Genomic DNA, 24,483 nt, shown 5'->3' with positions numbered 1-24,483 from the left:
CGCATCCCCCATTCCCCAGAGCAATGTTTGGTGTATGACAACTAAAAAAAGCTTACCAATCAAGCTGACTAATGCTCACCGCGGCTCAAGCCGGAGCCCAGCGATGGTTTTCTGCCGCGAACAGCGTTATCTGCGTTGTCGTCCGATAAAATCATCAAGCCCCGCTGCAAGCACAACTGGGCCCGCCCTGCAAGCCATCCTGCTGAGCCAATAGCGATGCTGTCTTTTGCTCCAAGGAACAGGCGAGAATCTCCAAGCGCATACAATTGACGATAGGATTTTGTCAGCGCCGGTTTCCCCTCCACGCCCCTCATTTTATTATTTTATTATTACTCTGGTCTTGCGCTCTGCTGAGATCGTCGGTCTTTTCCTGCCTTGCCCCTCGGCGATTGTCCACTTCGAAAGAGAAGCGCTGCACAGGCTTGGGGCGCTCCCCTCATTTTTGCGGGGCTATCGGATTCTCAGACCATTTGCGACCATCGCTGCTTGTAGTCGGATTACTGTTCTCGTTTGACGCTTGGTTATGATACCATGGGTCTGCTGTAAGTCAAGAAAACCCTCGTCGGTAAACCAGTCGGACCTGAACTCTAACTTTGGTGGCTTTTCAGAGCGCTAGGAACGGCACTCGAGTGGACAGAAGCGAAGAAACGAGCGGACCAGGTCCGGAAATGGGGAATTGAGGTTGGCAACGATCGCCTGTGAATCACGAGATTTTGACTCGGTTAACAAAGGGCAGCAATTGCTTGCGAATTGGCATAGGGCCAAAGGGAAAGAGCGCGATGCTCTCCTCTGGGGTGACGAGGTTAGTGCTCTCCTTGATTGGCATAGACTTGGGGCATCACACTGACGGAGGAATACTGCTAGGTTGAGTATCTCGTCGTCGCTTTGGATGATGCAGCAAAAAAGGCCCGATTATCGCTCGCCCAGGCAGACATCCTCAAGTCGTTAGCCCGCGATGAAGCACTTTGGAAGGAAGGGTCATGCACATATTCTCAGAACAAGGAACAGTGGGTTGCTCGTCTGGAATTCGTCTGGAATCGGCATGAAGATCACTGACGAGTTGCAGTGAGGGCGAGGAACCACCTCATTTCCATCCGGAATTCGGGCGCTTCATGCTGGAGGCAACCCCAGGTATACCATGGGGAATTGGCTTCAAGGATCTTCTCAAGGTCGAGTCGAATATGAGATGGAGGTAATGCTTCTTTTGGAAGATTATTCCGCACGAGCTGACGGCATGATGTTAGGCGAGAAGTCGCCAAAGCGCACATGGCACCTAACGAGTCGCCCATCACTCTGACGACGTTTCCCAGACTGGGCACAAAGGATGATTATATCCAACCTTACTATCCTCCATCTGGGCCAGCGCTGCGGTCTCAATTTGTCCCCGACGAAATAGCCAATCCTCATATTAGGTTCCCGACTTTGGCCGCCAATATTAGGGCGAGGAGAGGCCGGAAGGTTGAGCTTAATGTGCCGGTCTACAAAGACAAAAACACTCCTCAGCCATTTAAGGATCCCACGGTGAACTATGATCTGCACAATTGGCCCGAAGACGACGATGTCCGAAACGGAGCAGCAAAAGATGACCATGTCTACATGGATGCAATGGCGTTTGGCATGGGCAGTTGCTGCCTCCAGATCACTTTCCAGGCCAAGAACGTTCCTGAGGGGAGAAAGCTATATGATCAGCTGAGCCCACTTGGACCGATCCTCCTAGCACTCACAGCTGCAACCCCAATCTACAAGGGATTCCTTGTTGATACGGATGTTCGATGGAACCAGATTGGTAATGCTGTGGATGACCGGACGAGGGAAGAGCTTGGCGAAGTTGTGAGTTATATCGGCCAAACCCTGTTGGGGCCCCTACTTACCAGATATAGCCGCTGAAAAACGATCGATGGAGGATACCGAAATCAAGATATGCCTCCAATTCGACTTATATCGCGCAAGACCCTAGGCTTCGTAAAGAATACTTGGACCCTGATTTGATCGTGGACGAAGACATCAAGAAACGCCTGATGGAAGATGGTATGGACGAGCTGCTGGCGACCCATTTCGCGCATTTGTTCATCCGTGATCCAATCGTTATCTTTTCGGAAGATCTCGAAGAGTTAGATTTGAACAAAGCCGATCATTTTGAGAACCTTCAGTCGACAAACTGGCAGCACATGCGATTTAAGCCGCCACCACCTGAGAAGGACGACATTGGTTGGCGTGTCGAGTTCCGGTCGATGGAGATTCAGATGACCGACTTTGAAAACGCCGCATTCTCTATCTTTATCGTCCTGGTCACTCGGGCTATACTCAGTTTTGATCTCAACTTTTACATTCCCATCCAACAAACGACCGAGAACATGGAGACAGCACATGCGCGCAATGCCGTACTAGACCGAAAGTTCTACTTCCGCAAGAACCCCTTCTCTCCGCCGGTCCGCAGACACCAGAACTCGTCAAGCGATAGTAACAACTCTTCAGCACACAACACACCGCCACCCTCTCCGCCGCTCGACCCAGTCGAGTCGGAATACGAGCTGATGACAATCTCCGATATCATCAACGGCTCTGCGGATGGATCATTCCCGGGCTTGATTCCACTCGTCGAGTCCTACTTAAACAGCGTCAATGTTGACGTTGAGACGCGCTGCTCATTGGCAAGGTATCTCGACCTGATACGCAAGCGGGCAAACGGCACCCTATGGACCGGGGCCAAGTGGATCCGCGAGTTTGTCGCAAACCACCCCGCCTACAAGCAGGACAGTGCTGTGTCAGAAGAAATCTGCTATGATCTCGTGAAGGCAGTCGATGAAATGACCGTCAAGGAGGGCGCAGATGGGAGCGTTGGATGGGAAATGCTCAATGGCCGGAAGGCCTAAGCAAATGGACATGGTTAAAGTATATTGCAGACCGACATAGACAAGACATGGGTACTCCACGTATATACCCTGCCCGTGCTTATTTTAGGTACATAGCTAGCATGACTTATTGATAGATTTCCCGGATCACGTTACCCTCGTCATCTCCTTCTTCCCTCCGTGTATCTCCTTCCTCCTTTCCCGAAGCCACGTTGGCAGCAGTCCCTAAACTCCCAGCACACCCTCTAAAACAACAAGATCTTCTCCTCCTCCGTCGGCCTTCTACACGAATCCGCCAACCCAGTAACCTTCCATCTCCCATTAAGCTTATGGAGAACAAAAAGCTCAACCCCAACATGGTTCACGACACCATTGACCTTCGCGCGAAACGGCGCCCAAACCGCCGCCAGATTCCCATCCCCATAGACCTTGACCTCGGGGTCCCAGATCCGCTCCTCGATCTCGTCGTCCAGCTTGGCAATGTGCTCGACGAAGGCGCCGATCGTGCAGAAGCGCGGTGTTGTGGGCGCCGGGGGGCCGAGGGACATTCCGCCGGCGCGGACGCAGTACTTTTCGAACTCGGTGCTGTTCTTCGCGTTTAGGGCTGACACGAAGCCCTTTATTACGGAGATTATGGAGTCGATTTCGGAGGATGCGGAGGGATGCGGATTGGGGACGGGGACGCTGGGTGTGGACGTTAGGGAGGGCAGTGTCCAGCCCATTCTTGAGGAAGGGGGTGAGGGCGGGATGCTGAACATGTGTGCGAGGTGTGAGTTTCTTTTTCCTCTGCTGAGTGCTTTTCTTCTTTTTGGTTCTGTTTTCAAGGGAGTCGATACTGACTGGTACCCATCATATATTCCTGCACACCCCCACGGCTCCCTAGGCATGTACGTCAACAGGGAGGGTACGTCAGGGCCACTGCAGGTGGAAGAGCATCGTTTCCTCGTGCCAGTACAGTGTACACCCGTATGTACTGCAGATTCCCGTCGACACGCGGGAAAGTACGTACTACCCCAACCCAGTCGCTCTGGCCCAGGCTTCTCTCCATCCCAGGTTCAAGCTGGGAGTGTTCAGGATACGCGAAACCGCTCCATAAAGAACAGCTCAGTACGTTCTGGCCCAGCTGCCGCATGCTGAGTTTTAAGGACGGACAGCAGGAATAGAAAAAAAAGTCAGTTAGCCAAGTGATGTGCCACCATTACGTTCCTGTGCGTGCGAATTCGGCTTGTCTCAGACCGTATCACAGAAAACTCAACCCACGATGGATCGTTCGTGTGAGAGCCGATGCAAGTCATGTCTTCGCTGCGAGGATTGGTCCAATATGCGTTGCACAATCAACCGCTTCCAAGAAGCTATCTCCAGGAAGTCCACCCGATTTGACTGACCGACCTGACCTGAGCGTCAGAGAGCCGTGTGACTACAACCATCCCATATGAGCTTGGACTATTGCAGAGTGACTAACTTCGCACTTGCTTCTGATGAACTTTGCTTGTGCCAATCAAGTCGTTACATCTCTCGATGCAGTCGGCCCCGGATAATAAGTTAAGATGTGGCTCTGACAAACGGTGTAACGGTCTCACGAGATGAGGAGCATGAGCACAGGTAAAAATCGAAGCAGGCTAATAATAGCGGCCTTGGAAGCAGGATGGGCTGTACACCCCGGCTCGTTTTGAGCGTCCTCCAGCGAGTTAGACTTGTGACTGACTGATTCATCTCGGTAGAGGGGGGATGGATAAAGAACATAGGCCTGGGCAGCTTATAATATCTATTAGCAGTTGCGCTAAACCATCAAAACCAGTTGCTACTTCATCAGGGTTGAGATAATATATATTTGCAGGACCGCAGAGCGACTTCACCCATTGACCAAGGTTTGATAGAGCCAACCCAGGGCAAAACTGAGGCTACGCATAGCAAGTTTGATATATTATGACATCTGGCTTCAACCACGTCAAGCAAGGATATCTAGTCTACACTGTGACACAGAGCACTCCGTCCTACAACCACCTACCTACCATACTCTACCTACTGACGTCAACCTACGATATTCATCATCGCCACTCATTATTTCCCATTGTTTGGGTCTGAGGAGCGAGGCACGGACAGAGGATTATACGCAATACTCTCGCGGAACAGCTCGAGCACCAAGTGTAGCAAGCGGGTATATATCGAACTCGTCCACGGCGTTCCGTGAGACTAGTATAAGGACTCGTTTGCAATATAAGAGCTCGAATGATAGACTGCGACTGGGGAGAATGCATACGCTTGTCCGTTAGACAGTCTCAAGGGTCATCTTGAGAGCTTAAACTTGACATCGTCATGGCCGTGGGAGTTGTTTACTGTCGGCAGACTCTTAAGAACCTGCTAGAGGCGCTGAAGATTATGTAGATGGGAAGCTATACGGACAGGTGCATAAGTGTAAGATGCCTTCGTCAAACGCGAGTCAAGGTCTGCCCATGAGAGCTCCTGAGTGCAGACACTCCGCTATCGTTCCTGAGGATATGATGTATGTAGGCGGCATGTGGGATTGGGGGGGGCGCGTCTTCCCTCTTCTTACCACGGCTAGTTACATCATTCAGGGAAGATGAGATAGTTCGTTATACCAGCAATGACCATCGTCACTATGAGTTAGTATATTGGCGACGACACCATCCGAGTCTCTGAACGACCATAGTAAGCCGGCCCCTAGCAACCCTGCCACGCGCCAACGACGACGTCAAAACCGGACCAGGACCTTGGAAGAGCAAGCGGCTGTCACCCAGGATCCGATGTCCATCCAGGAACGTCTCTGACGTCTCGTTAGACGCTAGAGATTCGAAAAGGAGGTCGTTCCCAGCTTGCAACGGCTCAAGACGTCGAGAGTCAAGACCAAAAATACATAGTCCACACGCAATATTAATGCGATGCGCTATGTATCCGTCTGAGTCTCCATGCCTGAGTCAAGTGAGAGCAAGCGGATCTGATCACCAAATTAATTATCCTGGAAGCCGGAAATAGAAACGACGCAACTTGCAAGAAATGAAGCAGATCCCGGAACCCCATCGTCGAACTCGAAGTCGAAGGCCATCGCCCATCATAGCTCCTGCTCAAGTCTTCGGCCGACAAGCTGTCACTATGGCGATGGAGCACGGCTGTCCACTACTATTAATCGACTCCACACGGGACAATTCCACGGGACCGGAATGAGATTAAATTGTACTTAATATCGAAGTCCGGACTGTATTGGCGTTTTACCTCCGGCGCTGACACCGAAGATCGAAATCACCCCCGATCGAGATCGATGGGAATCTTCTGTTCGTCTTCCCTATTTTCGATAATTGCGTCGCCTGTCATTCGTGTTCCGAACCCACTGGGCAAAGGTACTCTGCCTGTAGACAGTTAGTAGACAGCGTCTTAATAAGCAAATATGGAGACACGGCACACGAGTCAGTCGATAATCTACGCTCTACCCACAATCTATCCGCCTCACTGGTGGCTGGAGAGTCGAGTTTCGAACTCACTTTGGGCTCTTCATCTTCGCTGCCCCTTCCTCTGGAACACCGAACTCTTTTTTGCGCCCGCTCGGACCATCCTGCGTGCTTTGTGCTTCGCCACGTGTGCTCAATGTCCCGAAAAAAAGGGTGAAAGGTGAAACAGCGGCGTCTTGGGAGACAGATTTAGTCCTCGGAGCGCCTTACCTTATCTTCCATCTGGGCTCCGGATTCCTTTCCTCTGCCGCTATGGGGTTGTAGTTCAGGGACGGAGCCGTTGTAACTTGTTGACGTTGTAGGTATGGATCCTCTGTAGCTACTATTGAATTCTTGTCGGCCAGTAAGAATTTGTCGCCTTCTCTAGGCTGAGGTGATAATGAAGCAATCAGTCTCCCATTCTCCTGGACTCTGGAGGGCGGCGACTCGCGAGCCTGGAAGGCTGTAGATGGTCCTTCAGTGAGCGGGTTGGTAATCGTATAATTCTGCTGGAGCCGTTCGAATACCACGTGGGTATCGACCATGATCCATTTCGTAGCAGATGCCACAGAGGGCAGGTAGTTTACATGGCGCACAATGAGTTTCACGCTTTGGCTGTACTGTGGCTGGCTTTCTTGCGAGGCTATGATGTAGTCTGCCTATATCGTAACCGTACTGTGCTCCGTACGATGTAGCATCCATGATCTCTCAGTTTCGCTGGTGAAGCTTCGGCGCTGGATTCTAATTTCAGCATTAGTCTAAGTAGAGCAGGTCAGTTCACCAAAGACCCTGCAGGGATATGCATACCCCAAAGTAAGATAACGTACGCGTACATAGACCTGTCCACAGGCCACCGCTTTACAGGGGGCCTGAGACGCGGCGCACGGTGTCCCGTAATTTCCAGACTGCGAGATCCAGGAGAACTACCGTAGTTCCTGCACTCCATATTCGTGGCTTGATGAAGAATTTGTCGAGCGGGATATACTCCGTCGTAACGCGCCCACAATCTAGCCTAAACAATGGACGATGGAGCTAGCATCTTCATCCTTCTGATGAACCTACCCTATACTCGTTCTGTTCGGATCTCCGATGCCTCTAGCTCTTGGAGCTGGTCAGCGACATGCATTAATAATCATTTTCTTACTGGGCCGTTCAGCGTATATCGTATGGTACGTTTTTCTTACCACTGGTGCTCGTAGTCGGGCCAAGAATTGGGAGATGGATGGCTCGAGATCCGGAATCTGACCGAATAGTCGCCGTTGAGATTGTTGGCTGCGCAGTAGTGGCCACCGGGCCACTGCGGATGCGCGGCAGGATAGGCTGATCGCTGACCGTTATTCTCCGTCGAACGTTATGTCTAGAGGCACGGCTCCATCTGACGTGGAGATAGAGCGCTCTTACTCTGTTCTGGAAAGGGATCTGAGTCCAAAACCCACTCCATGTCCCCACCATTTGCGTCCTGAGTCCTGGTACCGTGCTGGAAAACCGTCACTCAGGTCACTACTACTACGCCGTAAGGAGTAGTGGTTTCTAGAACGGGACTTGACGGCGACGCTATGATTCCTTCCCAGCCACGCGGGTTGTATGACAGGTAGCGGTGAAACACCTACAACCCAGGCTTCAGTCGCTGTGGTCGGTCACTTTTTTCCATGTTGCCGATATATTGCTTGCTGGCGTTGTTGACAACTCTTTATAAAGTAGCTCCTTGCATGTAAGTAATACTCATGCCAGTAACGATAGAGATACGATACCGTCTGATGCATACCTCGCCGTCCTCTCACGGCTCGAACGGCAACTGACAACGGGACGAATCCTGCGAAGCTAGCGCCACCTGGTTCCCCCCTTCAACTCCTGACCACGCGCAAGTGGATCGGATTCCGGAGCCACACTCGGGGTCCATAGATGATAGATGCAGTGGGGAACTCTCAACGGCCCGGAAACTCGAATGGGGATTGGGTGTCCTAGCAGGTTCCATGCAGGATGACCGTTGAGGGAAGAGGGAAGGGGGCGACGCCCCATCCCAAGAGATCGTGCTGGCCTTGCTTGCTGGGGGCCGGTTGCCACTTACCCTCACCTGAAGTGCGTGGATGGTGACGTTGATTGCTTTCTTCATCATGACCCTTTTGAGCGAGCGCGAGACGGTGCCTGGTGGAGCTATCCTATACTTTGTATCCGTGCCTTCCGTCCCGTCCTAATGAGACGAGGTCGACTTCTCAAAATCTGGACTGATAGAGCCTGCAACGAGGACAGTTAATAGCTCACAAAGTATAATAGAGTGCTCATCCAGGCTTGGAAGATGGCACAGACCTGATCGAGGCTATCGAGGGCGACGATTAGTTGATGCGCCCTTCGATCGGACCGGGAATCATGACTGCACGATGTCGACCTGTCAACCTGTCAACCACGCCGCAGGAACGACTAGCTCAGTACTAGCTCCACAACGGCGTCTGTTGGCATCGAGCCTGAGTCAGATTCGTCAAATCGGTCCAGGTTTCTCCGGTCACGCCAAATCTTGGTACGGGACAAACCGATAAGAAATGCCCACTTCACATGGATGGTAGTTGAATATCCTCCGTTCAGCCTGCGATTTCAACGGGCTTGGTTTGGTGCTCCTGGAGACATTGTTCTCATCGAGGCGGAGGAACGGAAACCGCAGGTTCCGGGATGTCTACACACAGGCGGAGCCCTGGTATGGCTCTAGTAGGAAGGTACGTAGACCGTGATTTCCTCCAATATCCACCATTCTTCAGTTCGCTGAGGGCGGGACGAACTCAAGGCAGAGGTAAGGGGGAGGACGGCCAACCCTGAAACTTACTTCAGAGTTTGAGGAATGAGGGGTGATGCGACTCAGAGTCAGTATACACGACGTCTGTACGCGACATGTACTGATCCAATGCACGGCGAATAACGCCTTAGCTGGAGGGCATCAGATAGGATATATCTCACATGTGATAAGTTTCCTTGTTATCGCTCTCACTGCAAGGACATGTCAGGACTCAGGATGCGTACGTACTCTGCGCAGAGGGTGTATTGCCGGTGCAGTTCTCGATCAGTCCGCCTGCAGTAGATTGCCCGATCCCTTACTCCAGTGGCTTCAGGCCCATTTCCATTCTTCGTGTCCCGCTTTCTTGATGTCAAACTTCCCTTTGAGGGCAAGGCGCCGGAGACTTTAGTGGAGGAAGTCCCACACATAATGATTGATTCATCCGGCAAACTCATCTTCTAGCCTCCGGTCTTCCAGGTCCAGAAGGTCTCGAATATCTCCCCTCGCGCTACACCATAGTAGCTCGATCCATCGCCCCGGATGGTGAATGATCTTCGTTCCTGAGATCCTCCATTTGCCACCGTTGTTTAGCCTGGAGGGGAAATGATGTTGGCACGGAGATATTACCTGACTGCGGTGAATTACCGTTGAAGTCAAGCCGCCAACGCAAAAGAATAGGGCTTTCGGAAGCAGAACCGCATGAGTCGCCCAAGCTGCAGGGGTAGCCCGTACATCTGAGATTTCGCAGTATTGTACAGACTCAGAGCGCTTGTTTCCGGGAACCGTTTTGGTGTCTCCATAGCCAGTTCCGGTGTGTTATGCAACGTCGACATGACTGGTTCGGAACTTCGGAGCTCTTTGAATTGGTATGGAGACATTGTCGTGAAGAACTGGTTTCCGGGTGTTCGAGTTCGTGACGCAGATGTAGTGATTTTGCGGTTGCCTCAATCTCCATCTACTCTCAACATATGCTGATCAGCGTCGGAAAATTACGATCACATTTTAGCTCTTGCCGCATTAGTCGACGCGCCGTCACGCTTTTCCTGATCTGTGCGGGCAATTATCTGATCACCGTTGAGCGATCCTAAAACCGGGCCTTGCTGGTTCCACTTCCACGTCTTTGACGGTTTGGCAGTTGACCAGGCTGTGATGACATCGCTATCCCGGACACGACTCCTCTGTCTTTGCAGCTCTGTGTTTTTGAGCCCGGGATCCAGTCCGACGGGTCGGACGGGCTGCCTCCTAAAGAATATGACGCTTGAATCGAGGCCTCGATCGAGTCATGGGCCTGGCATACCCCATTTCTGATAGCCCATCATCGATCAGGGAAGGGAACCCGAGCCCGGAGTATCAGGAGTGTATAGATCATATCCTGTTTATTCCGCATGCTCCCGCAGGTCCTGGCTCCTGTAGAGGAATTCATGGTCGGACATCTTCTCTATATCGTTCGTCATTTGAGAGCAGATCTGGGCCGGCATACAACGGGCAGCACAGTCAATAGCACGTACGTGGTTGAGGGCAGTATACTCGGTAGCTTGTATCCCTTATTGGAAAGGGCATCGTCCCTTTACTGCAATCAGCTCTGGGTGGTATTTTCAACTCTTGAATCTTGCATCGAGTCGCCGCCTAGGGCTAGTCTGGCTGGAGATAGTCGGCAAGTTCATATGACAGGAATCTACCAGACATACGATGCTCAGCTGCGCAGCCTGCGATTGCCGCAATACCTAGATACCCCAAGCTCAGAGCCATCTCACTTCCCAGGATCTGGACCTGTCAGATGGCTTACTCCGGAGTATAGTACGAATCCTTGGCACACGGGCAGTATCACTGCGGTAAGTAAAGCTTCGCAAAGTGAAAGTTGAGGTACACGGACTACTCTGGAAGATCTGGACGGTGCGGCAGCTTGTTTCCCAGCTTGTAAGCGACCAATTACCTTGAGGCCATCACCTTCATTCTAGATATGTCCAGAGCCCGTGTCGAGCCTGCGAGTATTGGATCGATCACTCTCGAAGGACCGCCGGCGGCAACGAGATGCGCCGGCGATATGATGGACTGGGTTCTGATGCGGAAACTCAACCTAATCAATATCTGTGTAACGTATGATTCGGCAAGATCTTGACGGAGAACGCTTCTCACAAAGTCTAATTGGCCCCGTCACGATTCGCGCGACCGTTAGATCGAGACTACTGTCAAGTCTGCGTAGGTCCATGCTGTCTGTGCACTTCTTTGTGCTAGGGGGGCAGAGTAGCCCCGATTCAGCTGGCGTCATATCCCCAGAGAACGAATGCTCCTGGCACAATGTCACTTTGTACGGGGTACTCTCGAAACTTCATCCTCATGATGATGTAAGAAGTCAGAGAATCTGCATCTGCATGCAGAGAGGATAGTTTCTTGTAGAATCCGCGGTTCCGATTCGATAGTCACATGCTTTCCGAGCTCCTAGAGGCTACTCCGTAGAGTTCCGTAAAACAAAGGCATCCACGGTGCCTATCCTTTGTTCTATGGAAGGGGTTAAAAACTCCAGATCGCTGATCGCGAGAAATAAGGAGTATCACACCTGGATCGCACGTATTACTATTAGTATCATGGTACGTACGGTTGGTCTTCTTGGGTTAGTCTTCCGAGCTCCAGTGTCATCGCTGGCGCCATTTTGGACTCGGCCGAAGGGGAAGGAATCTGAGAGACCTCGACACCCCAAAAATGATATCAGCGTTTGTGAATTGTGATGAGCATGGGCTGTTGGACTTGTCCTCCAACGGGGTTGTACGGCCTGCGCCGCTGTCGTCGCGAGATCTGACAAGCGTGTTACCCAGAGCCATGACCCCACATGGGGGACTTAACATGGCATACGGTGTAATATATGGCTGGATTGGAAATCCCATGGGCCCTTGGCAACCGGCTCAAGGGCACTCGGCCGGCGGCCGCTCGTAAGCCACTGTCCAACGGCGCGGAGTGAGCTCTTGCCGTTGACTCGTTAAGTGCCATCCGCAAATAAAGAATAACTCAAGCATCGAATGTCCATCGCTGCATCGATATCTGAGGGACTCGACGATCTGGGACCATCTACTAGTGTTTAGTAGGCACTAGTCAGAAGCGACTACTCCGTAGAATGCAGGAAAGTGGCGCCGAGCGACATGCCGTCTGTCAAACTTTGCAGAGGGAAAGGCACACCCGGCTCCAAGGAGATTGGCCGCAGGAGATACGCAGGACACTGTCTCAAAACTTTATATTCCAGCATGAATTTCTCCCGATCACTTTTGACTCTTACGGAACTTTAACCCGGTCTCAGCGAGCGGACCACAGGAGACTTAATCACGATGGAACTCGAGGGGTTGTGTTGGCGAACTGGTGCGATCGAACAGCACGGGCGCCGGGCGCATTTTGGAGGCTGGGCAGATGCTCCATGCTTAGCCCCAGTATCTACTCCGAGTACTCCGTAGCGTAGGAGAATATTTCGTCACACGTCAAAAACCGTTGAGAGTTGACGGTCGAACCTGACGAAGTGATGGATCACATCCGGTTCGCTCGTCTGATAGGCCGGTCAAATGTCGAAAACCTGACGGGACCGTTATGGTGATCAGCCTCAGCTAGCTTGACAATCGACAGATCAAGGCTGCGCTGTCTGAAATTCGGGGCTCATTTGGAGATAGCTAAGAAACCAGTAGACTATCAGCTTGAGTCGCTAATAAGATAGAAGATCCCTCTATAGACTGACTGTAGGAGCACGCACCACGTATTCGACCAGGTGGGGGTGCATACTTTGCACACATTGGAGTCGCGCACGAAGCCGGAAAAGGCAATGCTCAGTGTCTGACCGGTGGACGCAGTCATTTCTCTGCGTCGAGGGCGCACAGCCGTAAAGTATGTGCTTTTTCTTCAGGCCACGGCCATGGATGAAAAGCGACGGCCCGGGGCACAAGGAACTGAGTCCTGACGGGCTGCTGGAGATAACGAGATGGACGACTGAGAGGCGAGGACTGAAGAATGATGGACGAGTGGCAGGTGCCAGAAGGCGGGTGCGCCCGAGATCTCGAAGAGCAAAGCGGGGGAGTCAGATTCAGAGATTGGCCTCAATAATCCATGAGAGTCAGAAGGAGACTATCTCCGTATTCAATAGGAACGATCGGTGGCTGCAGACTGCAGTGGGCTTTGAGTGGTTGCACCGCACAGCAGATGGGTGGTCGGATCCCCTCCAGTCGCGATTCCAACGGCTGGATGATGTCTGTGATTCTGCAGCGGGCGATCAGCTTGATTCAGCAGGCTGCTCGGTGCGATTGTTTCTTCAGGGTGGAAGCAAGTCAAGGATGGTGCGGAGTAGATGCTGTGAGGAATTGGGAGGCTCTACTCCGGATGACGGTACCCGTGACTCCCTCCCATAGTCATTCTCACCACGTTCCCAGCGTCCTTTGTTTTTCCTCGACTGGGAGCTAGTTTGGTCTCTCTCTGTCTATCTTCGCCTTTCTTGATAGAGGTCCATTGACTCTATTGAGTAGCGTGCGATCGATGATCCTGGGGCGATGCGTGTATAGCATCACACTATCGCGTTGACTATCCTGTCCACATGTGTCTACAGAGTACAGCATATCAATCGTTTTGTTTCAAACCAGGGCTTCAGATGAGGCGTTCCAGCCCGGTTGCCAGCTGACTCTGAGATCTTGTTCTCATCGGGTCGGATCTGAGATGAAGACGCGATTAGCGTATACTACTAGTATAGTAAAACCCACGATCCGGCACGACGACTCTTTACTGCGACTACTGTAGGTAAATCTACACTCCGTCCCATGAACCTGCTCTCTATCGTGCCTCGGTAGTTACTGACGATTCGCAAGACTGCAGACTCAGGGACAGCGCCCTAGTGCTGGCTCCACCACAATAATACTTGAAGGCTCTCCACAGTCCTCGACGATCCGCAGTTCGCAGCCTGTAAAGCTTTTGTAATTCGCCGTAACTTTAAGCTGATCTGATCGTCCACTCTGTCTGGCTGTCTCTTCCCTTTTCTTTTTCCTTTTTTATTATTCTTTTTTTTTCCTTTTTTGCTTTTCGCTGCCTCCTGGCCCGATGTTTGGGCTTGCCTTCCCTTGCCCTCCCAGATCTCTTAGTCTTGCGCGCGCGTGTGCGGGCCTGACTGTGGCGGTTTTGGTAATCGCCCTTTAGCCTGATCTTTTATTTTTTAATTCTTTTTATTTTTCGATTCGATTTTCGAATTCCGAATAATGTTTTTTTGAGGATCAGCCATCCCGTTATAATACCAGTCCGTAGTAGTAGTAGTCCCATCGCTGTTGACACTTCCTCTTAATCTTATTGTCGCCGCCATCTTGGCTTCCTCCCACTTCTTCATCTACCTCTTCTTCCCTCCCTCTTCTCTCGCCTCTTTCTCGTCCTTGCACTCCGAGAGGAGGTAGCAGAAAGACCTATTACCTCCCGCCTGCTCTCCCATCTACTCTTCCGAAACACCTTATCCGCGGCGTCGCTCCCTATCCTTGATCCTCGCTCGCCCCTCTTCGGATCTTGACCACCTTTCGGCGCTGTATACACTACCGTCTCTCGCTCTCTCGGCTTCTGATACTTAGGAGATTTTGCGCCTTGTCATATTATTCGTCACGACACATTCTTCTTCGCCTGTTACTTGCAGAGAGGTTCAGCTTCCAAGTCTGACAAGGAACGCCGCCCCTTCCACGCGACGCATTCACCTCCATCCCTTGCGCCTTTCGCCGTATTTCCGCCGTCCGCAAACCTAACATTGTCAAATCAACCGCCGCGTCAGAGGCGGAAAGGCTGATTGTTGATATTCCCGAATCGGCTCGGGCAGAGGGTGGTTCGACTCGCAAATAGCGCTGTTCCGATCTGATCTGTTCTCTGCACGCTGCGGGTGCGTCCCGTACGTTTTTCGACATCGCCAACCAAGGTCACAGTCCCCGACAACTTCGGTTCATATAGACCCGATTGCAGGTGCCTAGTCTTTGGACGCCACTTTTCCTGTTAGCGTTTCGCCAATCACTGTCCTAATCCAGCTTCCTCGGCCAACCCAGAGAAGGACCGAAGATTCCCTGTGCCCGACAAGGTTTCGCATTTCGTCCGATATAGCCACCACCTCCAGATTAACCTGGTCGAACCAGTGGCACCATTTACATTCTTCTCTAATTTTTTTCAACTCTATCTTGATTTAATTGGTATCTGTATCCTCCACCGGGTGTGGGTCAGCCGTTCGTCACTCTTGCATTGTTTCAGGGTTGCTTTTCTGCTACCACAACTCTGCAATTTTTCGAAAACTTATCAACTTCGACTCTTCGCTTCTGTGAATACCAGGGGTTATCTGGGAACGATCTCGAGTACCATTCGTCGCTTGGCAACGTCGGATTACTGCGTTATGGGCTCGCTAGAGGCTGCACACAGGCATAGGTATGTTGAGTTTGCAGTTGCAGTCGGAAACTCGCACGGAGTGAATAGGCTGACTTTGTCAAGGGATCATCTCCCTGCTATTGGTTTTCTAGGATCTAGAGGTCCCGCCACATCTCCTGCTCCTCTCGTCAGTCCGACAGCAATGTATCCGAATAACCCTCTACCGTTCTCATACTCGACGACGCCAACAAGCGCTGGACCCGGATATATCTCGCCACCGGAACCACGACGTGCGGAGGATGAGAAAGAGAAAGCGCCACGGCAGTCACTTCCATCTATACATGAAGCGTTAGGAAACGACAATCCTCTACCATACCCCGCTCCAACCTCCGCACCTCCTCAGCAACCCAACAGTGCGCCACCTCCGCATCACCTCTCCTCTAACTTTGTCGGACGTTCGAGTGGGGAAGGGCCATCAGGTCCGCCTAATCCGTTTTCAAATGGAAGCTCCTTCCTCCGCGAATCATCACTATCACACCAGCCACAACTACAGACCGAGCCGTCACGTTCAAGTTTAGCATCATTGAATACGACCGACTCGAGGAATGCTTCTCTCCACTCAATCAGCTCAGGGAAATCGCCGACGCAAAGTGCAAGCACTGGAATTACTTCGATAAATGGTTCGCAGACGGGGCCAGCATATGACTACAATGCTCCACCATCAGCAGGGAGCGTTGCCTCGCCTAGCGGGTATAGCGGTTTCTCACAACCTTATCCATTCCAGTCGCAACCTCCACCCGGAGCGCCTGTGTATCCGGCTGCAGCATACGAATCGCGGCCTTACGAAGTGAAAAGCGGGATTCCAGGGCCTTTCGGTCACCAGAACGACTCTGCAAAGCGCCACCTTGATGTCTATGATATCGAGTCATCACTGACTGAGGTATTTAACCTTGGAATTCTGACGTATCTCAATTGCTAAATCTCATAGATGGTTGACTTAAACACCCGGACATTAGACTTCTCACGTCACTATGCAAACAAAGCACACCAGTCTCGTTCTGGGCCTGTGATGGGAGCTTTGCCTTCGCTTCACGAGGTGGAAGAGATGATCAACATTCAGCGGCGGAATTACGACGCTCTGATGCGCGTAAGAGCTGCAATATACAATCAAGAGCATGCCATGGCTGAGCAGATGGCACAGCGAAAAGCGTTCAAGTTTGGCCACGATGATGACCGGATGGCGATGTACCAGGAGGAGTTCAAGAACAGCGGCGGGTTTGGGCCTGACTCGAAGAAACGACGAGGCGTATGTTTCAGAGCCAAACCTTTTGTTTTATGCTTACTAACTCGACAACAGAAAGCTGCTCCTCCCGGACGATGCCATAGTTGCAACCGTGCGGAAACGCCGGAATGGCGCCGCGGCCCCGATGGCGCGCGGACTCTCTGCAACGCGTGCGGTTTACACTACGCAAAGCTGACCCGCAAAATGGGCGCCAAACAGGCGGCAGGGTTGGGGTCGAACCTCAAACCTAAAACCATCGACTCCGTCTCACCGCGGAGTCATTAACACGCTAGCATTATATAATTACGAGGCGTTAGAAAAGGGAGTTGGTCTTAGACGAGTTGGGCGTTTGTGCGAGCTGATTCTGGAAGCGCGGCTGTCTTCTTCATGGGATGGGAATGGCATGCAACCCTCATGTTTTCCGTTTGTCTGTGGAATTACTGCGTAATACCCCTTGATGTTGTGGGAAAAGGCATCCTGTATAGACTTTGTTTCTAGTACAATCATGTCTGCGCCATGTAGCGCGATCGGATCATCCTTATCGAATTTTTAGTACAGAAAAGGCGCAAGATCGCCATGGACCGGGCGAAGATCCACGATTCCAACCCCCCCGAGATCGGGCTGGACCCTGGTTCTGGAAGCTGAAACCCGTGGATTTGGAATGAAAGACCGAGGAGCAGGCGGGCTCTTGATCGGCAGCAGCGCGTGGCCAAAACTTGGATTATTGGCAGCTTCCACGGTACGCTCCAGTGAGTCCAGTCCAGTCCCTGAGGAGCATGACGGCACTGACTGGGCTTTCCAGGTTTCACCTTACAGGTAACAGTTGGAACTTGGACTGAAGTCTGAACGGGCAGGCTGCAGACCAGCCAGCAAATAGCATCAGCATTCCATACTTCATTCCCCGGTGGAGTCCGGCCTCAGACTCCAGACTCCAGTCTCCTGCTCTTGTCGTGGACTTGCGTCATTGGCCGGGAACTCATTACCGAGTGGTCCCGGATCGGTTCGAGTTCAAGGTTCGAGTCGCTCTTAGTGCGCAGACTATCGAATCGTGCTGCCAATCAAGGGACTTGCGACGCCGTCCAACTGCCGAGTGGTCTGTGGGATATGATCAGATTCAGATCTCATCTCATCTCATCTGATCGATTCGCATCGCATCGCATCGTATCTTGTCGGGTCGCATCGGCATCATGGCATGATGGCCGCAGCTGCTTTGCATGAGGCGTTGTTAGTGCTGGGCTTGGACTTGGCTTGGGCTATACTGGGTAAGGCAACCATACCGGAATAAGAACTGGATCTGGATTGCGATCTGATCTGATCTAATCTGGCTTATGGGGTTCTGAATGCCATTCTAATTTCTAAATGTTGACTTATGCTTCTCTGTGGCAGAGCATCAGGCCACTTGATGCTATAAGTCACATGGGCATTCCCCTTCACAGACTGACACTCGACAAGTTCACCTTGAGGATTCCAAATTCTGATTGCTGCCTGCCCTCGCTTGGACCATCCGTCCGTCCTCTGCCGTGTCATGTCTCCAATCTCCATCCCATTACAAAGCGTTACCCACCAGGGCCACCACCTCCAGGGTCGTGAACGCGCTAGACTACTAGCAGGGAACGATCGCCTTCAGAACAATAATGGATCGCGATCGAAGTCGAACTCTCATCCTTCGCTTGCGGCAGTCGCTTATCTAGTCTACAGCAGCACGGCTAAGACAGTCCACCGCAGCCCGAGAATCGGCCGGGGGTGAGAGTCGGGGCTGGGGATGGCTTCTGTCCCCTTCTACCAATGGTCCAGGAACTATTTTCCACTGGGCGGGAATGAGATTGGAATGACGTGGTCTGATAATTGGGTTACGCCGTGGAGCTGGGAATCGGGATACGTATAGGTCGACTCCGCTCCTCAATAGTCGAGACTCGACTAGGATTCCGATACACTATCGCGACGGCGTGACCACTAGACATAAGTTATAACTTATAGCCAGACACTGACAGCCCAGGAGCCCCATGCGATCGGCCGACCCAATCTGCCGGGCTCTGGCTCGGACTTAGGCTTTAGCAGCGGTGAGGAGCGGAACTCGTCGTTAGGCTTCTCACCTCCGAGGCTAAGGAGTAGAGTTACATAGTCGACTTCGACTTGGAGAGCCCCGAGTCGACAAAGTTCAACTATCTCTCAAGTGCTGTACCGAAATTCGGTAGCCTTGAGACGACTCCAGGAGTCCAGGCTGAATCAAAGCATAAAGAATGGATAACCACCATCCTTTCCCTCTTTCGGCGTCGTACGAAATGGTTCCCGGGTGATTTACCCCTAATTCTTCCTCTATTTCCCACTGGCCAGCGCCCGGCACTCGCCCGGCTTATACTGGATTGAGTTTGCCATGACCGTGGGCGGGTCAGCCACGAGTATATATACTTCTGAACTCAGATATGCCATGTCATTCAGCAGGTCGATGAAGCTTGAAGCTATACAGAGTCCCCGTTGACAATGATGGGTATGACGGAGCGCCGATCGGATTTGCTCTCCACTAATTCTCTGATTCTGAACCTCGGATGCGTTCGTTCAACGCTGACTCAGCCGGATGGGAGATCCAGGTTAAGCCGCATTGGGCGATAGCGCGCAGCCTCCTGCACCAGATTCGCGATTCAAGATGCGATTCAGATCCTGATCCTGATCCTGATCCCGATCGGGCGTTCGTCTTTGTTGTGGTTTTCAAATTACCTGGCTTGCGTTTCAAACAAAGCGGTGCAGTTCGCGGTTATATTACGCATGACATTACTTGGCTGGATGGAGCATGCACGGGCTGTAGCCTGTTGGGGTTGTCTGCATCTGCATGGCCATTGGCGTGTAACATGAACCCTACAGGGATCATCCTTGCACGGTGACGGGGATGTGGTTGGCGAGGATTCCGAGGAATAAGGATGCCCGATGCCGCGTATGTTTGGGATGCCTCACTTTGTCCGAGTGCAGATTCCGATTCAGTCAAATGGACTGTGTCGGACAGTAGCGGTGAAAGCGCGGTCTTCTCTCAACATTGTACAGAAGTAGTAAATAGACTCTAGAGAGCTCTTGGGGTGTTTGGGGTTGAGTCATGGACTCATGGTGTTACCCTCCTGCTCCTGCTGGAGTACCGAAACCCTAATTGTTGCAAGTATACTCCGCAGTTCATCTGATAAGTTTGACGGGAGTTTCGATGGCCCGGGCGCGCAGCTCAGCCCGCTTACCTTAACACACATCCCTCTCCGTAGCAGGATCACGATCCACGAAAGCATTTATCGATACCCACGGAGTAAAAGGAAGAGGATTCCGGGATGAAGAATGGGATTCGGAGTATCTCATGGGTCGAGCAGAGCAAGACATGTAGAAACAAACCTGCTGACTGCACTGCGCTGCATTGCGATGATGGCTGTGGCTTAACCAAGTGCGACAGAGACACGCTGTTATCTTCATTCCCGGCAATGAAGAATGAGCACGGAAGATAAATTGCCTGCTAAGGCAACTATTTCAATGCCGCCCGGCTTATCTGCGTCATTCAGACTATACTCAGGTCTAGCCTTGCTTCACCTTCGGTTCGGAACGGTGTGTTGCACGCGCAGCGTTGGTGCCATTGTCAGTGCAGCCATAACTTTGTTTTTGAGTTGGCTTGGCTCGTTACACAGAGCAATGGTTGTTCAGGGATTTTGGCTGAAGCTGGTTCATCCAGAAGACAACCCTGTGATGTCTGATGCTGTGAGGGATATCGTTATGGTATGGCGAGGTGAACGTGTCAGACCGCTCGATTCAAGACATGTCGATTCTGATTTCTGACTCTGACTCTGAAGAACTGCACCGCCGATCGAGTCCATCGGTCAACCCCACTACCTAAACCATAGCCTATCTTAGTCTGAATCTCAAGCGGGACGGACGGATCGCAGTCTAGCGGAATGCAGAATGCAGCATGCAGATCTGTTGTAAAGTGGTCGCATGATTTGAAATTTTCAAACAGGGCCCAGTTTATTTTGTTTCTGTAGCGAGTCAAGATCACGAAAGTATATGGGTTGATGGATGCTGCGCGGGGACTTATAACTTATGGCTCGTGGATGGCTTTGCCGTGCCTGAAAATTGATACTATAATACGAACACGAGGGGATCTTGAATAGCTTCATGTGTAGGCTTGTAGAGACGGATCCGAGAGGTATTGTTCAGGGCTGTTGTCTGCATGCAAAGATGCCTTATTGTCTGCATTAGATGCACCATGCACCATGCAGTAGTAGTAGTGAGCTCCAGGGCTCCAAGAGAGGAAACAGGGGTCATGGCTCACGGGCCCGATGAATTTTCACAGGCACAGATCTCTGATATGGGGCTGGCCGGATGCGCCGGAGACGAGTGGGGGCAATTGCGAATCCCGATCTCATACAGAGAGAGTAGTTCCAACCAAGCGAACCCTGGGTCTGAGGTCTGAGGTCTCAGTCTCACTTTCTTACAGTTGTTCAACAAAGGCTTGTTGGGGAGCCATTACCGACCCGTGGCTGTAGATCTACAGAGTCAGTGGCAGTGCAAGGAACCCGGAGATATCAGTTAGGACATAACAAACCTTATCTTACCTATCATCATCTCATCAAATCGAATAATATTAATTCCTGCAGCTGTTGGTATCCCGTGCCCAGAACCCGGGGTTTGCCAGTCTTCACAGGCAAAAGTGTAGATCAAGTTCACGGCTAACGCCAATCCAGTGATCGTCAGTCTTCTACCATTTCACCTACTTGGTTGGAGCAGAAGTCCAAGAGATTGTTGCTGGTGCTCACTCTATTGACGTCGACGATTTCTATAATTCTATCTCTTCTCATCGTCTCCACGCGCGAATCCAGGATCTGAATCTCGATCGTTTGTTTGCCCAGGATGCTTCGCTCTTCCACATGGAATGCAGTGACCGGTGGATGTGGGCGAAAATGCAATAATCCATTTGGCTTAGGGCAAGATCTGCATCAGACCAATCGTTCGGTTTGAAACTCGACTGAGAGCTGCTTACTATGGAGTTATGTTCCGGGTTGATTTGAATCTCGACCAGGCTGACTGAGTCAAGCTGTCTCTTCGCTCTCACTCAGCCAGACCTCCTTCAGGCGGTTGAGATCGCCACTCCGCAAGCTTTGGATCTGAGCCTTGATGAATAATGATCGGTGATTTAGAGGCAGGCTAGAAATCTTCCGAGGGGGTATTTGGAATCACGATCTGGCATATCCATGTGTGGTTGCATGCACCTAGAATCTAGCCTGACCCACCAATGTGGTACAGGATCTTGACTAGTCCGGACTAGATGGGAATAATGGGATCGGTTCCATTGGCTATCTCGCTTGGTTACCGTTTTTTTCGTTGCTTCGTTTCCAGGTAAGATTCCTGGAATAGCCCCGTGGCTTGAAGCCTGATATGGCACTGAAATGGCATGCTCCATGTAGCCGCACTGGCCACGATAGCCCAATGCTGCAATGCATGCAGTGATGCACGAAGAGAATAGGATTGATCTTAGTTCCTACAATAATCCAGAGCGACAGTGGACCTCGATCCTCGAGGCTCGCATTGATAGCTGTCACCACAATCCCTAGTCAGCCGGTGGTACCTTTGTTAGGTATCTCGTTTCTTTTTCCAGTGGCGCGCAAGGCAAAACAGGCAACCGTATGATATCCATCATAATTCTCCGGAAACAGGCCAAAGCGCATGCGAGGCAAAGAATACGAGCATCTCGGACCGACCCCTAAGATCGCGTACGGGATCCATTTCCGTGCTAAGACTGCACCAGTGCACCACTGCACCTCATGCCCTAGCAGCTGGATCTTTGCTGACGCGTTTCATCTGATGAGCTGGATTCCGATGGCGCTAATTGTCACGGCGCATGAATCTGTTGAACCAAAGCTTTGAGGTTATGGAGCAGTCCGCCTTGACTTGAAGATCTCGAAGGGGATCGTGATGATCTATCGAATTTGACGTGAGGCTCTTGTCGCCTAACAGGCTGGGCTGGTCCGGCCTGGTCCGGCCTGGAATGCTGGCCACAGTACGTCTTCCTCCGTACTCTGGAGTAGACTAGGGCCCCGTATTATCTCATGCATATGATCTGTCCGTGCAGCTTCGATTATTGTACTGTCTTCTCGCGCAGGGATCATGGGTCACGATCTTGCTAGATCGCTGATCTCAATGGCCACTGCGGCCTCTCTTGCCGAAAATCCATTTGCTCTGACGGGCATATTCGGAGCATATCCATCGTGCCATATAGGATACTGCGAGGAGGTACTCCGTACCTACTTCTACCTCCTCTTCTTCTCCTTCCTGGTTGTTGCTGAGAGGAAAGTATGGATGGAAGGCATCGCGACTTCCTCATTCTAGATCTTGGCGCTGTCAGAGTCACGTGCAATTCTCCGGTAGATAAGCTTCTTATCAACATGCTCACGTGCGAAAATGGAGCTCCAACTCCCCACCCTTTGTTACCTTGATGATGACCTAGACTTTCGATTTTCTATCATATTCACTGTTTTAAAGCCAAATAGAGTATCCTGAGTTGGACATTTGAGCATATAGGATATTTCTCACTGCATACAAGCCTCCCTACCTGGACCGCAGGCCTCAACTTCAATACCCGTAAATCAACTCCGACATCACTCCCGTCATGGCGCAGTTCCTACCTATCGCGGAAATTCCGACTGTTTCGCTACTCTATAAGCTCCAACGCCTAGTCCCTCATGCTCAACCGCTGAGATCGCCATCAAAATCTCTCAATGATACGGTGGCGCTCATCCGTCATGACATAACAAAGCTCGACGGCGTCGACTGCATCGTCAACGCAGCCAAGAACTCGCTCCTCGGCGGCGGCGGCGTTGACTACGCCATTCATAAGGCTGCTGGTCCGGACTTGCTTGAGGAATGCCGGACACTGGATGGATGCGAAACGGGCGATGCCAAGATAACGAAAGCATACGATTTACCCAACAAGCGAGTTATCCACACCGTCGGACCGGTGTACAGCATCGAGAGGCGGCAAGGCAATGATGTACCGGAAACACTGCTGCGGCGCTGCTATCGGCGGTGTCTTGAGGTGGCTGTTAAGAATGAGATGAAGAGTATTGCCTTCAACGCAGTCAGTACGGGGATTTATGGGTACCCGTCGAGAGACGCTGCCATGGCTGCTCTTGATGAGACGCGCAAGTTCTTGGAAGCAGAGGCAAACATCGGACTTCTGGAACGGGTTATCTTCTGCAACTTTGAGTTCAAGGACCAGAAGGCGTATGAGGAGTTTATTCCGTGAGTAGACACGACTTCACACCTTTCATGCATACTGACAAGTCTAGGCTTTTCTTCCCTCCCACAGAACAGCCCCAGGACACAGAGGCAGGCAAGGAAGATGCCCAAGGTATATCTAGATCACCAGCCGCTCTCGCAGCCTCGCTTCCCGACGCACCAACAGCAGAGCCCAAGATGGAAGGTCAGCCAGAAAGTAAAAAACAGAAAACTAATGCTCCATATCTTGAAAAGGAACATGACGCTCGCCCCTCATATGTATCCTCGGAGCTGAGGAGCGAAGACGAGTGGGATGCGATAGAAGAAGCCGAGGCTAGGAATGCTCGCTACGCGGAGTCACTTGAAGCCGACCCTGTCGAGATTGACCGGCCTTCATCACCTACTGATGTGCAGAGTGTACAGTCGAGCGGGATAATCGATGATATGGTTCACTCTCAGTCTACAGACGGGCTTCTGGGCAAGGACTGATTTATCATGCATGATCTTTTCCCTGTTCAGTGTATGAATGAATGTCTGACATGGCGTTTTAAGTTTTTTTTTGGGTGG

General features: G+C 51.6%; 5 protein-coding genes across 5 annotated transcripts; 3 read left to right on the top strand and 2 right to left on the bottom strand.

Annotated features, from left to right (window-relative positions):
* Window positions 1–531: 531 nt before the first annotated feature.
* On the top strand, window positions 532–2,873 carry DSM5745_03555 (glutamate--cysteine ligase; the record flags this gene model as incomplete). The annotated part of the gene is made up of 7 exons (XM_026745571.1): window positions 532–542; window positions 609–681; window positions 737–802; window positions 865–1,007; window positions 1,067–1,192; window positions 1,245–1,830; window positions 1,881–2,873. 7 exons carry the CDS (start codon window positions 532–534, stop codon window positions 2,871–2,873), a joined length of 1,998 nt encoding a protein of 665 aa, XP_026606437.1.
* A 224-nt stretch (window positions 2,874–3,097) lies between these two features.
* Window positions 3,098–3,574, bottom strand: DSM5745_03554 (uncharacterized protein; the record flags this gene model as incomplete). Its single annotated transcript, XM_026745570.1, has 1 exon — window positions 3,098–3,574. The coding sequence occupies one exon, from the start codon at window positions 3,572–3,574 to the stop codon at window positions 3,098–3,100; it is 477 nt and encodes a 158-aa protein (XP_026606436.1).
* Window positions 3,575–6,522: 2,948 nt separating this feature from the next.
* Window positions 6,523–7,241, bottom strand: DSM5745_03553 (uncharacterized protein; the record flags this gene model as incomplete). Its single annotated transcript, XM_026745569.1, has 3 exons — window positions 6,523–6,954; window positions 6,984–7,053; window positions 7,123–7,241. The coding sequence occupies 3 exons, from the start codon at window positions 7,239–7,241 to the stop codon at window positions 6,523–6,525; spliced, it is 621 nt and encodes a 206-aa protein (XP_026606435.1).
* An 8,185-nt stretch (window positions 7,242–15,426) lies between these two features.
* On the top strand, window positions 15,427–16,965 carry nsdD (GATA-type sexual development transcription factor NsdD; the record flags this gene model as incomplete). The annotated part of the gene is made up of 4 exons (XM_026745568.1): window positions 15,427–15,458; window positions 15,522–16,338; window positions 16,387–16,704; window positions 16,756–16,965. The coding sequence occupies 4 exons, from the start codon at window positions 15,427–15,429 to the stop codon at window positions 16,963–16,965; spliced, it is 1,377 nt and encodes a 458-aa protein (XP_026606434.1).
* Window positions 16,966–23,308: 6,343 nt separating this feature from the next.
* DSM5745_03551 (macro domain-containing protein) lies at window positions 23,309–24,405 on the top strand (the record flags this gene model as incomplete). The annotated part of the gene is made up of 2 exons (XM_026745567.1): window positions 23,309–23,940; window positions 23,988–24,405. The coding sequence occupies 2 exons, from the start codon at window positions 23,309–23,311 to the stop codon at window positions 24,403–24,405; spliced, it is 1,050 nt and encodes a 349-aa protein (XP_026606433.1).
* Window positions 24,406–24,483: the final 78 nt, after the last annotated feature.

This window comes from Aspergillus mulundensis (genome assembly GCF_003369625.1).
Source record: "Aspergillus mulundensis strain DSM 5745 chromosome Unknown scaffold_2, whole genome shotgun sequence".
Classification (NCBI taxonomy): Eukaryota; Fungi; Ascomycota; class Eurotiomycetes; order Eurotiales; family Aspergillaceae; genus Aspergillus; species Aspergillus mulundensis.
This window is presented reverse-complemented; position numbering and strand designations above follow the sequence as displayed.